Raw genomic sequence first — 16,539 nt, 5'->3', positions numbered from 1 at the left:
TTTGTAAATTAGGTAATTGTTAGTTTTAATAAAAGTACATAGCTTGTTAGATACACCTAAATTATCTGACTTCCATAAGTAATCTAGATTAGTCGGTAGTATTGTTCTCTAGCTACTTCTTGTTAATTGTTTAAATGGATCATGTTTGTTATAAATGAAGATATAAACATACAATTGAATATATGTTCTATTTTTAAGATTATCTAAACAATAAAACTAGCATAATAAATAATTAGAAAAGAAAGTGGAAGAGTCAACAAGAACTAGTCAAACACATTGATTGTCAACCGCCATGACAAGGACGCGAGGCGATTTAATACTAAACAGTTGACGCCGCCGTGAGGCTAAAAAAATCAGCTGCAGATTTACCCAAAATGGTGGTAAACTCATGAAAACTGATAACGCCGTCACCGTTGGCATCAGCCTCACGCATCATCTCCGTGAGCTCTTTATAGGACAAGGGTTGGCCCATTTTGGCCATCTGCCCGCCGTGATGTAGCCGTTGCCGTCTCTGTCAAAGAAGCGGAAGACCTCCATAAGCTGGTCGTGGTTGATGAGGACCTGTTGATCGAGATCGGGAAGTATGACGTCAAGCAGTTCTTGGAACTCGATGGATCCGTTGCCATTGGAGTCCATGCTGGCTAACAAGGAGTGGATCTGGTCGCCTTGTGGCTTGAGCCCAATGGACCTTAAGAGGGCTGCCAGCTCCAGATGGGTGAGGCTGCCGTCGGAGTTCATGTCGAACCGACAGAAGATGGCTCGTAACTGTTTCACCTGGTCGGACTGGAGTTTAGACATGACCATTATCAACAAAAGTAAACCGAAAAAGGACGGCGAGATTAGACTGCTAGAGATGCAGCTTCTCTTGAGCGGAGGTTTTTATCGCCGGAGATGGAGAATGGAAGAAGACAAAGCATAGGGCTTTTAAATTAACTGTGAATTAATTTCAATGTTTCATATAGACCTCTCCATCTATTCTTCATATTTATTTTGAACCCAAATAATTTAAAACAAGTTTCTTTTATATACAATCTACACCCAAAGTTAATTAACGGCTTGCTTCATTCATGTTAATGCATAACGGTGCAACAATGTTTATGTAAAATCAAGGTGTTACAAAAAGTCCGACTAGTGGAAAACATTGGTCATGACTAGGTTTTAAAAAATGAAAACGCATTGATAACAACTTAGGATTATGATGTATGTTTTGGATTATGTTTTTTTTGAAGTTTCATGAAAATTAGTAATATATATTTAAATTATTTATGACATCATCCGGGTCACATACCGGTCTGCCCTTCCGGGTCAGTCCGACCTTTGACCCGGTAATGTGTCCGGGTCAACGTCCGGGCCAGGTCTGAAAACATTGCTTGGAAGGATAGCTAGGAAAAAAGAAAATATACAGAATTTGGTAAGAGTAAATGATGACTTTTTAATAGAGTTTATCATTAAAAAATATATAAAAAATTAAACATAATAGATGAACATCTAACTATACTATTAAAGCAATAAGCTTAAAGTCCATATACCCTCTTCTTATTGGTTGATTCTCATACTTTCCATATATATCAATGTCTTCTCTAATTTTCAAGTGAATAAAATAAATCAATAATATATTAAAATAAGATTAATCAATGCTATTTAATTATTATCTTTCCTCTTTCCTTTAATCTTTATTTTTTCATTTTGATTACTTAAATAATAATGTAATATTTTAATATTACATTTAGCTAAAAGTGTAAATTTAGATTAATTTTATAACAACAAAATATATTCTAATTAATGTAATATTTTAAAATCGTAGCTATAGTTTGAATACGAAATATTCAAATTTTTTATTTGAAAATTGTATTATTTTTGGTTGATTTCATTCACCACCTTTGTTATTTTTTGGTTGATTTTATTCACCACCTGTGTTAATTTTATAGATAATATATAGTAAATAATTTAATTAATTATTTATTATTTCATCAATAGAAGAGATTACGGATTTAATATAGAGATTACGGATAATATATATATAATATAGAGATACCGATTTAAAATATTATAATTCTGTTAAAATATGATATTATTTAAATTATATTTGTCAAACTCGTAAGGAAATTAAAGAAATTAGGAAATGATGACCCATTTTATTAAGGAAAGGTTTAATTACGAATTTGTAAATTTGTAAATTTGATATTCCCCCCTTCCTATTTGAATTAATTATTATCTAAATTATGGTATAAATTTGAATGTCAATTTTATTTAATTAACAATCATTAAGTTTTACTATAATTACGTTAGTTGACCCATTGACCCACTTATATAATTTCACTCATTTACTTATAAGAATTAAAATACAAATCCATTGACTTATTATTGTTTAACAATAACAATTGAGTTACAAATCCATTGTTGACTCATTCACCCATTCACTTATAATTGTCAACATTGACTTAGAAATACGATTTACTAATTAACAATTGAGTTACATATATATAACTAAATTAGTAACTTTTTTATTTTCACACCTTATATGAATTACAATACATACTATATAATTAGTAACTTACATTTTACATTATGTAACATTTCATTTTACAGAACTACCATTACATAAAATTCAAAAATTTCGATATATTTTATTTGTATTTCGAATAACATTGCATATTATTTGAAAATCCATTAATTACGATATTAATTCTATTTCTTCTTACTATAATAATTTTGAAAATTTTTGAAAATTCCTAAATTTATGTTTTTAATCAATTACATTTATACCTTCCTTCTATAATTTTCTCTACCCTAATTCGTTTCCTATAAATATGTACATTTGAAAGGCTAATTCTTACACCATCAAAGCCTCTATAGTAAAAACGAAGAGCTTTGTGCCAAGGTTTTTAGTTTTTTTTGTTTATATACCTTCCATTTTCATATTTCATTTTTGAGGCTTAAAAGTGTTATTGTTGTTTAATTTTAATTTATTTGTGTTTTTGTTAAATTTTTCTAACAAGATGGAGCCAACAAATATCACCATGTTGAACCAACTTGATGTTCTTAATAGTGAGTGTATCCTAAAGGTCCGTATTTTGAAACTTTGGCGGCTGAAGGATAACTCAAAGCACGGGCAAGATTGGTCCATCGAAATGATTATTCAAGACGAAATGGTATTGTTAACACATTAAATAATTTACTATATTATTCATACAACTATTTACTAATCTTAATAATAATTTGCAGGACAACAGAATGCAAAGCCTATGTAAGGAAGCCTTGCATTCCTAAGCATGATGTTTGGCTTGCCGAGAATAAATCTTTGATTGTTCGAAAGGCCTCACTCGGTGCAAATATGTCTACTTACAAATACATCGACTGCCCACACAAGCTTTGTTTCATCCATTGATAATTCTTACTAATTTGTTTTTTAATAGTTCAGCATATCTAACATTAATTTATTTTAAATAATTTCAGTTTATGGCGGCCCAAATTGGTAGATTGGCTAATTGCATGGAAAAAATATTTGATGGAGAGTAGTTTGATTATGTTTGTTTTGGTCATTACTAATGTATTTCAGTTATTAATTTTCTATCATTTTTTATTTTATGTAGCTTAAACAATTCATGTAAATTATTTCATTTTTATATGAATAACAATCTTTATTTTCTATGTGTTAAAGTTTTTGAATCTTATCTTGAAAGTTTTAAAAATTATTTATTGAACTTCCAAAAAATCGAACGTTTTTTATAATAATATTTGCAATTATTTATTTTTGTTTTCAAAATTCAAAATTGACCATTATTGCAACAATCTTTTTTTAGTTTTTAGTAGTATTCAATCTCAACAAACTTTCCATCTTTTATATTATACCAAAATTTAATTAGCATAAACAACATATTTAATATATACAGGAAATTTTAAATAATTAACCTTTGATAATACTTGAAAGTTAATAAGTTTTGGATTAAAAACACATTAATTTATTTGACCAATTTAATATGTGGTGTATTACTTATTTCAAATGTATATTTAGAACATCTTAGATATTTACTATAATTGCTTATTTATTTTAAAAATATTCATCATCTTTAATTTAATGATACATTCTAATCATTTATACATTAATTTATTTCTATTTTTAAGAACCAAATTTGACCACTCTTTTTTAGTTTTAATATTCTCCAATCTCAATAAATTTTACATCTTTTATAATTGACCAATTTTTAATTAGGCATAAATGTCAAGAATTACCTATTCGTCTAAATTATTCTGGTGAAATTAAAAAATAAACTAATAAACTAAATAGAAAATAAAAACTTTTCATCTTTTATATTTGACTAACTTTTCATTAGGCATAAATGTCAAGATTAATGTATAAAATTGAAAAAAGAATTATCTAATGAATTTATTGTTAAATAAGTTAATGATGCTAGAGTCTTGACAATAATTTCGTGATAATTAAAAAAAGTTAATAGTATATTGTTTAGTTAATAAACTTATAAAAAAATGGAAAGTTTTTTATAATAATATTTACATTTATTTATTTTTGTTTTTCAAAACCGAAATTGACCACTCTTGCAACAATCTTTAGAAGTTTTTAATAGTTTTCAATGTTAAAAAAACTTTCCATATTTTATATTTGACCAATTTTTAATTAGCATAAATGACAAATTTAATGAATACAGGAAATTTAAATAATTTACTTTTGATTATACTGAAAAGTTAATATGTGTTATATTAAATACACATAATTATTTTTGGTTAGTTAATTAAAGAATAATTATTATTTTCAATTGCATTCAAGGTAATCGATTTCATATAAATTTGAATTTTGACATATGCAACAAGAAAAGGAAAGTTCAAACCTATTATTTATCTAATTAATATTGTTATTAGTAGTCAAACGGTTTTAATGTAAAAATGATTTCATATTGATTTAATAAAAAATAGATATCTACTTATTTAAAATTCAAATTGTTGAATGAAATTAAAGAATATACCATATACCATACTTAAGATAGTTATATAAATCTAATATAATAGTTTAATAATTTAATTAACATTTTTAATTAAAGAAAAATATATATTTTAAGGTTATATGAAATATCATAGAAGCTAAAAATACAAAGATTTTTTAATATATAAAAATAGTAAATGCTTTTCAAAATAAAAGGTTTACTATAATTACGTTAATTGACCCATTGACCCATTGACCCACTTATTTAATTTCACTCATTTACTTTTAAGAATTAAATACAAATCCATTAACTTATTATTGTTTAAAAATAACAATTTAGTTACAAATCCATTGTTGACCCATTCACTTATAATTGTCAACATTGACTTAGAAATACGATTTACTAATTAACAATTGAGTTACATATATATAACTAAATTAGTAACTTTTTATTTTCACACCTTATATGAATTACAATACATACTACATAATTAGTAACTTACATTTTACATTATATAACATTTCATTTCACAGAACTACCATTACATAAAATTCAAAAATTTCGAAATATATTATTTGCATTTCGAATCTAATTATGTAACATTACATATTATTTGAAAATCCATTAATTACGATATCAATTTGAATTTTGAATTTTGACCTAATAAGGTAACCGGTTTCATATAAATTTGAATTTTGACATATGCAACAAAAAAATGAAAGTTCAAACCCATAATTTAACTAATTAATATTGTTATTAGTAGTCAAACGGTTTTAATGTAAACATGATTTCATATTGATTTAATAAAAATAGATATCTACTTATTTAACTTAATACATTTAACTAAATGGTCTTTAAATGTTTTATATAATTTACTATAAAACGATTACAATAAAGTGGCAGGCAAACGGGCAACAAGCTGCGCCGCAACCCCCTTTTTAACAGCAAAGCCAATCCTGCTAAAAACGAAGCTTTGAGACCTAGAAGCTGAAGAGGTTCCGTGTACGACGCGCTGAACCCTACTAAAAAATTTCACAGCCTCTGGAGCCAGAAAACCAAATGTATCAAAGGCAAATGGTAGAAAGACATGTTGATTATCTAAACAAGCTTTCTCGTGTTTAACAACTTTGCCCGATTCAGCCTGACCCACAACAAACCCACGGTCCCTGAGCCCAACAAGAGGAGACACTCCTGTATGATCCACACAGGCGTGTTTCCCCCCTGCCCACCCGAACACAAGAATATCAGCTGGTCGTAAAGTAGACCTCCCTTCAATAGGATCCGTGAGAAAGTTAACAGGGGCCTCCTTTTTAGCAGAAATCCCTGCCCGTTTAAGAACATCACACAGAACATCCCTAACCAGATCATGTCTGTATTTAAAGCCAGGCAATTCTTTGCAATGCACCGCATGGTCACCAAAAGAATCCAAACAGACCTTGCGACAAATTGGGCAAGGTTCATCCGTCGGGAACATAGGGATCATTAACCGGTACTTAAGGATAGCCCGATACTCCAAACCCGACATACGTTGGCCTAATCCTTCAATGGGGATAGCCGTTAGAAAATCCTGAGCCCGAGGAGCCCGAAGGCATTCAAACACCGCCTTTTGGCGAGGGGATAGATCAAACTTCACTTCTAAACTCTTGACGATTCCACTAAATAAGGCACTCGCCACAACATGTTGGGCTTTAGGGGGGGCGGTGTCCTTATTAGAGAACCCGCTAAGATCAAAATCTGGAAGTGAAGTACGTAAACGATCCATCGCACACCCATAATCAGAGTCCAACCTATGAATATCACAACCCCGAAGAATATGGTCTTGCAAACACCACGACTGTGCTCTCGAAGCCACAAAAGCATATGTAGATACATCCTCGGCCGAACAGAGACCCAACCCCCCATAACGGATCGGAAGTGACGCCAACCTCCATTGGAGATCCCCAAAGAACGGACCTCCACAAACCACGATGTCCTCAATCGCCCTTCGAAGACCATTGTCAAATATAGAAACAGCTTCCCCCACATACATAGGTTGGCATGTTCTCAAACCGAACAAAAGCTTGGCGACTCCCATACATGAGCGAAGCAAAAGAAGCTCGCATTGAGGATCCCGAAGTCTTGGGAGACAGCTCATCAGTTCCACAGCGCTAGATGCCCTTTTCATAGCCAAACTGCTGATAAACCCCGCATCCTGGCTTACAGCACCACCAAGGAGTTTCACGCCAAGCACCGGCCTTCCAATCCCGCAAGGGAACAACCCCTCCTGTGCCTTCACCCCATTGCATGTTGGCCAAAATAACTCTGTTTTCTTAACGTTTAATTCAAGACCCAAACGAGGCCCCTCAGACCTGATAATATCTAATGCTTTGGCTACCTCTCTAGTATCCCCGATAATCGTGCCATCATCCAAGTACCAAGCATGAAAGAGAAGCTTGCACCGATCTCTGATTTGGTGAACAAGTGGGTGCAAAGCTAAGGCAAAAAGGAGAGGCCCAAGAGGGTCCCCCTGTTGAACCCCAGTGGTGGATTTAATGAAAGTATCACCCACATATAACCTAGCCGACTGCCCATATAAAAAATCCACCCAAAGAGAAATGGAAGGACATCGACTCCGAACCTCATGTAGAAGGGTCGTCCTATCTACTAAGTTGAAGGCATTGGAGAAATCAACAGTAAGCATAGCCAATGACCCATCCGAATGAAACTGATTTAGAAACCTGTTCGCGCTATGAAGCACGGCCTCTGCCCCACTGGGGACTCCCACCCCAAATTGAAAGTCACCGAGGTATTTAACCATCTCCTTCCCGACACAAAAGTTTAATTACAAAAGTTTAATTACAAAAGTCTTTAAATTGAAATAAAACAAAAGTTTAATTACAAATAATTTATAATAAAATATACCTTTATTTGTTTATTAATGTTGAAATGAAACTCATAATACCTTAAAAACTTTAGCTGTATATTTAATCAGGCTGTTATGGTTTATTTTGTTTTTTAGATTGTGAAGCAAAACGATTTTTTTTTGTAAAATATCGAAGAAGTTAATGGTGGGCTAATATGATTATAACATGTTCGTATCTTCATTTGGTTTTTTAGTTTAGGTGTATAGTAAGTTTGTGTAAGTATTAACCTTTTATGTATACAGTTTAAATGTTTAATATTTTGGTTACAAACTTATGTTAAATATTTTTGTTGGTTTGATATGTTAGTTATGAAATTTTATGGTTATCTATATGTATTTGGTTTATATGTTTTCAACCAATGTGTAACATGGGCTACTATTCTAGAAATATATTGGTGGGTTAGATACTTTTACATAAATGAATTTCTGATCATCTATGTGGATTCAAGTTAGCTGAGAGTCTTCATATTCAGTAGAGTAAGTTATGTTATTGTTGTTTCTTGTGCAATATTTCTAATTTTCATGTCTTTAATATATTTATGAACACCAAATATGAATAACCTACAATTGTCACTAAAGTTAATAGTATTTGGTTTCCTGTTTTCTAGTTTTTTTGTTTTATGTTTTAAAATCATTCATTATGTAAGAAAAATTGTAAAATCATGCTCTATAAAATTCTGTTTTTATATTTATGTTGTTCATTTTTTTCATATGCTAACCATATTATCTATACTATATATAATATAGGAGTTAGGGACCTCTTAAATTTTAAGAGATACCACTCTTATTGCATGTTTTACAAGTAATAATGCATAAAATTTTAAAAATGTAGGGACAAATTAGTATTTGCTCATTCAAAAATAAGTTACAATAATGGTCATTCAACTTCAATCAAGTATTGTTAATTCATTAGATAGTTACACATTTCCCCCTAATTCTAAACCAACTACCCACATGACTCTTTAACGACCGTAACTTTTTAACTCTTTAATATTTTTTCTAAATAACTACATCATAAAAACGAACATTTTATTCTCTTTAATTTGAGTATGGTACTGTTATAGTTTATTAATTTTTAAAAAACTAACATGTTACGCGATTACCATTTATTACCGGCAACTGGTCGGACATGTTCGGCTAATGGTGTTGGAACAGGTTAGATTGGAACATGTTAATACAAAAAGGGTTAATTTAGTTCATGTTGGGATGAGTTTAGATCGAAAGGGTTCATGTCAAAACGGAATTCGAGTCGGAACTGGTCTGTCAAAACGGATTAGGCTAAAAAATAGTTTATTTGAAATTACTATACATTTCATCTTTGCTTCTTGCTTGTCGCCACCAGTTACGCACGTTTAAGCATCGGTTACGTGGATAACATACCGAGTTGCTCACGTATAGACGTTATGTGACGCGCTTACTGGCACCGGCTACACGTCCGATGCCACGTTAAATGCATACCACCGTCGGTTTACGTACGTACCGTTGCGAGGTTACAAACATACTAACACCAATTACGTTTGCGCGTACACCGCTGCATCGCGCGGGCAACTGGCTAGTATTCTATTAGAGATGTCTTTAAAATTAAAGAAAATGTAATTTTTGGTCAATCAACGCCTTCCAATAAGAAGTTTTCAAACGGTTAGTTATTTTCATATTTTTTAGTTACCCTTTAAAATTTTTAAGTATGCATTTTCTTTTGTAAACGTGCAGCTTCAACGCCAAGAGAACTACTTATTAACATTTTGAACGGTTACATTTTATTTTAAACGCGTTAATACACTATATTGTATTAAAGTATAATTTTTGTATTAACTAAAATATAGTAAATAAAATTTGATATGTTATTACCTAAAAATTAGACACTTGTAACAGAAAGTTATAAACGATTTTTAATATTTTTATTATTAACTACATTATATCTCTTTGATAAACAAATCTTTAATAACATTGAATGTATGTTTACATATTTCTTTTTTCTATTTTATTTTTAGAATTGATACGAAACATAATTTTCAGTTATCCATACTATTTTATTTTCTTAAAACCAATTAAAATATATGCTTTAATTAAAATGTGTATACGAATAAATTATGTTAATTGGAGGCGCAAAAATATTTCTCCTTATTTTTTACTTATATCTGGTTTACTCAATTTATATTGTTTCCATACTTGGCAACAAAATTAACAAATTTAGTTGTGCTCCATATAAAAAAATTCAATTTTTTGGTTTTTAATTAAGATCATACCAATTATTTTTTTAGATTTTAATTTGAACTAAAATTTTCAAAAACACATTATGCTAAATAAAATCAAAAATACTAAAATTATTTTGACTCATAGATTGGTTCTAAAAGTCGATGTGACAATAATGTTACTAAGGAATATGAATCAGAAGAACGATTTGTGTAATGGAACTAGATTGCGAGTAATTAAGTTGGGAAATGTGTTTTGTTGAAGTAAAAATTATTTCAGGTACTAATACTGGTTATTGCACTTATATAATTCGTTGTGGTGTAACACCTTCAGATATGGAACTTTCGTTTAAATTGAAGAGAATGTAGTTTTTTTTCCAGTTGTAGTATGTTTTGCAATGACCATTAATAGAAGTCAAAGTCAATCTCTAGCAAAAGTTGACATATATCTCAGAGACCCGGTGTTTACACATGGACAACTCTATGTAGCTTTATCAAAAGCGAAGAGTGGTGTTAAAATTCTTATTAAAAAAGGAAGATAAAGTTACAAATAAAGAATCAATATGGTTCATAAGGAAGTCTTTTTAATAGCTTATGTATTTTACATTTTTAACTTTTGATTATGTTTTCAAAGACTGTAATTTGAATGTTATTTGGGTTTATCTTTGTATTTCACAATCATTTGTTTTCGTACAAATATTATTTACAACTTAAAGTATGTTGTTGTTCTGAATAACATATAACAACTTATGCTGTCCTTTCAAATGACATGTGTTTGTTCGAAAATTTCAATATTTCCACCCGTGTCATACACGGGTTAATAACATAGTTTAATAATTATATTCGTTAAAAGTTGAATTTATATCATAATTCATAAAAATTGAAAACTTATTATATGAAGTTTAGATATTAAACTAAAGGTTAACTGGAAATGGTTGTGTTTAAATGTTAAAAAGCGTGGACTTAAATGGTCAAAATTTGTGTTTGAATACGCTGTTACAAAAAGTTGGATCTGGTCATATTAAATCGAATAATAATACAACTACTGGATGTATATAGTGGGTTAAGCTCTGATGAAATATTTCTATAAAAAGGCTGGATGTAATCTATTCAAAGCTCTTATTATTTGGATATTTATAATAATTTGCCCAAGAAAAATACCTTTTAGCTTTATATATTGGGAAAATTCTCAAAATGGCCATTTTTAAAAGAGAGACACTGAAAAATAACCCTAAATTTCAAAAATATATTTTTTAGTTTTATATATTGAGAAAATTCTCAAAATGGCCCTTTTTAAAAGAGAGAAACTGAAAAATAGCCCTAAATTTCAAATTTAGTCTTGAAATTTAGGGCTATTTTTCAGTTTCTCTCTCTAAACAAGGGCCATTTTGAGAATTTTCCCTTATATATTTACTGTATCTTTATAACATTTGTTGCCGAATGATCATTTTATATTTATACATTTGACATGGACAAATATATGAGTCATATTCGTGTTCAACAATTCAAGTCATTGCTATCAATAAAAAAAACCCGTCACAAATGATACCTCTCGTATCACCCACACTTGTAGCATTACATAGGAAATGTAAATTTTCATAGAATAATCCGCAGCACGCATTATGAAGAAAAAAAAGTCATTTTAATTCATCACATTGCATATATTGTCTTAGGATGTTAGAAGTGAGTTCCAAAACTAAAAGTAATAAATTCAATACGTGACAATCGGATCAATGGCAAAGTTAATAAGCTAAATTTATGTGAATGGCCCTACAAAGGACCCAATGCATGATCATGGCACCCAAGTTCTTGCTTTACAAGACAAACTGGAAAATGAACTTCAACACCGTCATCTCCTTTCCAAAAACTCCCAAATCCAAACTCGCCTTTTGTAGACAACCCCTCCAACACCTCTGCAGCCTCCTCCAAACACCCACCGAAACCATCTAGCCCAACACTCTCCGTTCGAGCCCGCATTGAGTCTCTCGGTTTTTGACACCCCACAACTTCTTCCACTTTCACTCTCATCATTTTCCCACCATCACGCATTTTGTTCCCAAACTTCCTCTTTATGTAAAGCTTTGTTTTCTTGACCAATTTGCTAGGAAGTTTGAGCAACACAAAGGCTAGGAGTTGTAGCAACAAGCATTGGCAACAACAAGATAAAACTATACAATCCGCACCGATCATGTTCCAATCTTGTTGTTCCATGGCCCGAACTTGAGAGAGAAAAGGAAAGAAGAAGACTCATTTTCTTTTGATGATAACGGGTTCCTTCTTTTCTTGGAAGTTGGTGTTAAAAATGGTGGGAACAAAGTGTAGAGTGTAAGCAAGCATGTGGATGGTGTCAATAGAATAGTGTGATAGCTTTTGCTTCCATTGTTGGCTTACCTTTAACTCAATTTTTGGTTAATTCTAGGACGGATCTTGTCTCCTTTTACCAATTAAATTTTTGTACCATATCATTTATACTAATAAAATAATACAACTATATATTTCTTTCATTGACACCAAATTTAATGTGTTATAAAATCATGACCAATTTGAGTTGTAATAAATCAATCACATAATAGTATTTGACACACGTTGCTGATCTCTATAGAAAGGGGTGTGAATATTATTATTCAAAATGAACAAAAGGGCAAAAATAATACCCAAATATGTTGTGATACTTACAGGAACCAAAAAATGTGCAGCCAAGTGCAATATGTATATTTGGCTGTAGAAACTACATACGGAATCGGTCCATCAGATCCCAATATTGAATCTTTACCCTCAGTAATAACCGTGGCAAAAAGAATACAAGTCTTGATATTTACCTTTCGTTACTGATAGGAGCCCAGCTACTCTGAGTAAAAAAATCTGTGCTGTAATTTTGACTGCCAAATGCCATCCTCCTAAACAGTCTAATTTCTGCATCTTGTTGTGCGGAGTTGTATATTTCACTTTCTCCAACTCTCATCCCATTGCTTAAATCTTCAGTCTCCAAAGTATCGAAAGCTCTCACAATCTGAAAAAAAAATATAAAATAATAACAGTGATTAAAGTAGATCATAGTGTTGACATAAAGAAGGTGAATTTTGACTTTAAAGTCAAACTGGTATGGATTTTGAAGTACCTGTCCCATGCGTGGTCTCTTTGTAGCTGAGTGTCGCACACATGCAGCTGCAGCTTCAATCATGCGAAACATCTCATTTGGAACATAGTTCATACCAAGCCTTGGGTCAACCAACAGTTTAAAGTCCTCTGTTTCAAGTGCATGACTAAGCAGAGGCCGAGCCTGAAATTGAAAAGTTAAATATATTTCGAACATTAGAAATAATTTGGAGGAATGAGTAACATAGTTTAATATAATATGTATGACAGTAACGTACCCACTCAACAAGACTCTCATCCCCCAACGGTTGAGATGCATCCACAGGTTTACGTCCAGTGATTAGTTCCAAAAGAACAACTCCAAAGGAAAAGACATCAGATTTCTCAGTCAACTTGCCACTTGAAGCATATTCAGGTGCCATGTATCTGAAATGGGACCAACTAAACGTTCAACATATATACAAAGGGCAATTAAGTGGATATTATAAGATTAAAAAGTATCATGATATTCCCCTGCTCCAAAACCAGTTTAACATTTCTCCATTTAAATCTAAGTTTACACCTTTGTACGTTAGTGATAATTACAAAGTATTAACAGAGATGATGCTGGTCTGCAAAATTTATTTCCTATTTTGTGTATGTGGGTTTTTAAGATATTTGAATAATAATCGAACATACCCAAAAGTTCCCATAACACGTGTCGTTACATGGGAGAACACATCAGCAGCTATTTTGGCAAGGCCGAAATCTGAAACCTGTGAGGTAAGAATGAAACACAAATGCTTAATCCCAAAAAATAATTATTGAACATGTGTACAGCAAAATTTAAGTTATGACAATAAGGGCATACCCGAGCTTCAAAGTTTTTATCTAATAGAATATTTGACGACTTGATATCTCGATGAATAACTCGTGGATGGCCTGCATTACAGTAAATATCGAACAACGGATTAATAATTGTGCACTTACAAATCAACGTAGAATTAGGAATTGCTTAGCACTTACAGTCTTCATGGAGATAAGCAATACCACGTGCTGCACCAGAAGCAACCTTTACACGAGTTGACCAATCTAAAACCTGCTCTGACACTATGAAAGGCAGTTACAACATTATTAGACAATAAAGAAAGAACTTTCAGGTAAATACGTTACATTAGGTAAATGTTAGTTACCATGAAGGTGGAAGTAAAGTGTGTTGTTTGGGACGTATTCATAGACAAGCAGCCTCTTGTTCTCGGAGACGCAGTAACCTACAAGTGAAACCAAATAACGATGGTGTATTCGGCTAATAATTTCCACCTCAGCACTAAATTCACGTTCCCCTTGCCCGCCTCCAATCTTTAACTCTTTTACTGCAACTTCTGTCCCATCAGCTAATAATCCCTTATAAACATAACCAAATCCGCCAGAACCTAAAAGATTCTGTGGTGAAAACCCATTTGTGGCCTCCATAAGATCTTCATAAGTAAACTTTGATCTTAAATACGCTAATCCACCAGGCTCCACTGGACTGTACACAACGTCATTCGCAGACACATTTCCGATCCCAGCTGATGTTTGTATCTTTAGTAGACCTGAATCTGTAACAAATCGTAACTATAAATTTGTAGAATTATATCCATGCTAAAGATACTAATTTGATATGAATTACCTACCTGACTGAGGTGAATTGCCAATGGAGGCTGGCGTATCGTAGACTCCATTGTGTCCAGCAATCCTTTTCTTTCGTTTGATTAGACACCATGAAACAGTTAAGATAAGTGCAAGGAGTGCAATACCTACTACTGCAGAAATTCCAACGATACCTCCGATACCAATGCCCCCATTGCTGGATGGTTCAATGGGACTTGAATCATTGTTATTTTGATTGTTGGGGGGTGGTGTTAAGATTTCAAAAGGGGGTGGGGGTGGTCGTCTGGAAGGCGGAGGGACGACTGCTGGTGGTGGAGATGATGAATTTGTGGAAGGGGTGGAGGGAGGAGTGTTATTTACTGGCGGTGCTGATGAATTTGTAGCAGGTGGTGGGTTTCTTGGTGGAACTGACGGTGGTGGAGGTGGTCTAGCAGGCGGTGAGTTTCTTGGTGGAACTGATGGTGGTGGTGGTCTAGCAGGCGGTGAGTTTCTTGGTGGAACTGATGGTGGTGGTGAACTAGCAGGTGGTGGGGGCCTAGACGGAGGGGCGGGCGACGATGGAGGGGGTGCTGGCGGCGGAGAATTGGTTGGTGGAACCAGTGGTGGTGGAGAACTAGTTGGTGGAATTGGGGATGGTGGTGGTGGAGGTGTTGAAATGGGTGGTCTTGATGGAGGCGGGACAGTAACGGGTGGAGGTGATGAAATGGGTGGTAGAGTAACCGGTGGAGGTGGGGCAGAAGCTGGTGGAGGTGAAGAAACGGGTGGTACTGATGGAGGTGGGGCACTAGTAGCTGGTGGAGGTGAAGTAGAAGTAGAAGGAGGAGGTGATGTTACTAGCGGTGGCGGTGGAGGTGATGAAATGGGTGGTAGAGTAACCGGTGGAGGTGGGGCAGAAGCTGGTGGAGGTGAAGAAACGGGTGGTACTGATGGAGGTGGGGCACTAGTAGCTGGTGGAGGTGAAGTAGAAGTAGAAGGAGGAGGTGATGTTACTAGCGGTGGCGGTGGAGAGCCGATTGAAGGGGGTGATTGCGATGGAGGATCGGTGGCGGGTGGAGAATTGGGCGATGGTGAAAGGCTTGCCATTCATAATACACAAATCAAAACACTAGCAACTTGAAAACACACACACACACACACACTCTCTCTCTCGATCAGAGACAATTCATCAAACACCTTCTATGCATACCAAACCAGTTAAGTGAAAGAAAGCTAGGAACACATGCTTAAACCATAATCAATCTACCAGATGCATTTAGCATCCCAGATGACAAAATCAAAACTAGTATAGTAATTTAAAAGTATACTCTCAGAGACAAATGATCGAACACCTTGAGTGCAAACCACTTCAGTCAAAGCTACAACAACACACGCTTATACCAAAATTAACCCAGAAGATGAATTTAGCATCTGAGATGAAGTAACGTAAGCCTCGTCTATGACGATGAATTCAAGAGTAGCCTGCCTCCAATGATCAAGTGAAGAAACGCGTTTCCATTCCCAAACACAAGTGACAAAACTAGTGTATTTATTACAGTTAGGTAAAAAGTACAATAACTAAGACAATTTCAATTGATTGTGTGCTTGTAAGTTGTAATAAACAGCCTTGAAGGTGTTTGCTTCAAATAAACTTCTTCATAATCAGCAGTCGAAGAAGAAGGTGGATGATGCTGCATACGTAGCTTCACCAAAATGTCAGCGTTGAATTATCAAACCAAACCAAACCAAACCAAACCGTTTTTTCAATCATAAATTTTTTCTTTATTAAATAAAAACTATT

At 33.2% G+C, this 16,539-nt stretch overlaps 2 protein-coding genes and 1 pseudogene across 3 annotated transcripts; all 3 read right to left on the bottom strand.

The window, feature by feature from the left end:
• Positions 1-242: 242 nt before the first annotated feature.
• On the bottom strand, positions 243-804 carry LOC143592075 (putative calcium-binding protein CML16 pseudogene; annotated as a pseudogene).
• Positions 805-11,804: 11,000 nt separating this feature from the next.
• On the bottom strand, positions 11,805-12,245 carry LOC143592074 (uncharacterized). Its single transcript, XM_077072086.1, has one exon. The coding sequence runs from the start codon at positions 12,243-12,245 to the stop codon at positions 11,805-11,807; it is 441 nt and encodes a 146-aa protein (XP_076928201.1).
• A 409-nt stretch (positions 12,246-12,654) lies between these two features.
• LOC143592069 (proline-rich receptor-like protein kinase PERK9) lies at positions 12,655-15,845 on the bottom strand. 2 transcript variants are annotated; one of them, XM_077072082.1, is made up of 8 exons: positions 14,786-15,845; positions 14,303-14,704; positions 14,136-14,219; positions 13,981-14,051; positions 13,809-13,885; positions 13,409-13,556; positions 13,153-13,314; positions 12,655-13,044 (listed from the first exon to the last, which is right to left on the bottom strand). In XM_077072082.1, exons 1-8 carry the CDS (start codon positions 15,843-15,845, stop codon positions 12,850-12,852), a joined length of 2,199 nt encoding a protein of 732 aa, XP_076928197.1. In that variant the 3' UTR covers positions 12,655-12,849. The 2 variants fall into 2 exon arrangements, with proteins under 2 accessions (XP_076928197.1, XP_076928196.1); XM_077072081.1 differs by having other exon boundaries at positions 12,656-13,044; positions 14,303-14,710.
• Between the last annotated feature and the right edge of the window lie 694 nt (positions 15,846-16,539).

The sequence above is a fragment of the Bidens hawaiensis genome, unplaced genomic scaffold, assembly GCF_021521415.1.
Source record: "Bidens hawaiensis isolate Kalapana, Puna unplaced genomic scaffold, B.hawaiensis_p1.1 tig00040505_1, whole genome shotgun sequence".
NCBI lineage: Eukaryota > Viridiplantae > Streptophyta > Magnoliopsida > Asterales > Asteraceae > Bidens > Bidens hawaiensis.
This window is presented reverse-complemented; position numbering and strand designations above follow the sequence as displayed.

What these genes read in the sequence shown, in the direction of transcription:
- LOC143592074 (XM_077072086.1), bottom strand. Translation starts at nt 12,245, where the DNA reads ATGGAACAACAAGATTGGAACATGATCGGTGCGGATTGTATAGTTTTA.
- LOC143592069 (XM_077072081.1), bottom strand. Translation starts at nt 15,845, where the DNA reads ATGGCAAGCCTTTCACCATCGCCCAATTCTCCACCCGCCACCGATCCT. An exon ending in TGCTTATCTCCATGAAGACT is followed by an intron (nt 14,052 to 14,135) that starts GTAAGTGCTAAG and finishes ACTGTAATGCAG; the next exon opens with GCCATCCACGAGTTATTCAT. An exon ending in AGAGACCACGCATGGGACAG is followed by an intron (nt 13,045 to 13,152) that starts GTACTTCAAAAT and finishes TTTTTTTTTCAG; the next exon opens with ATTGTGAGAGCTTTCGATAC.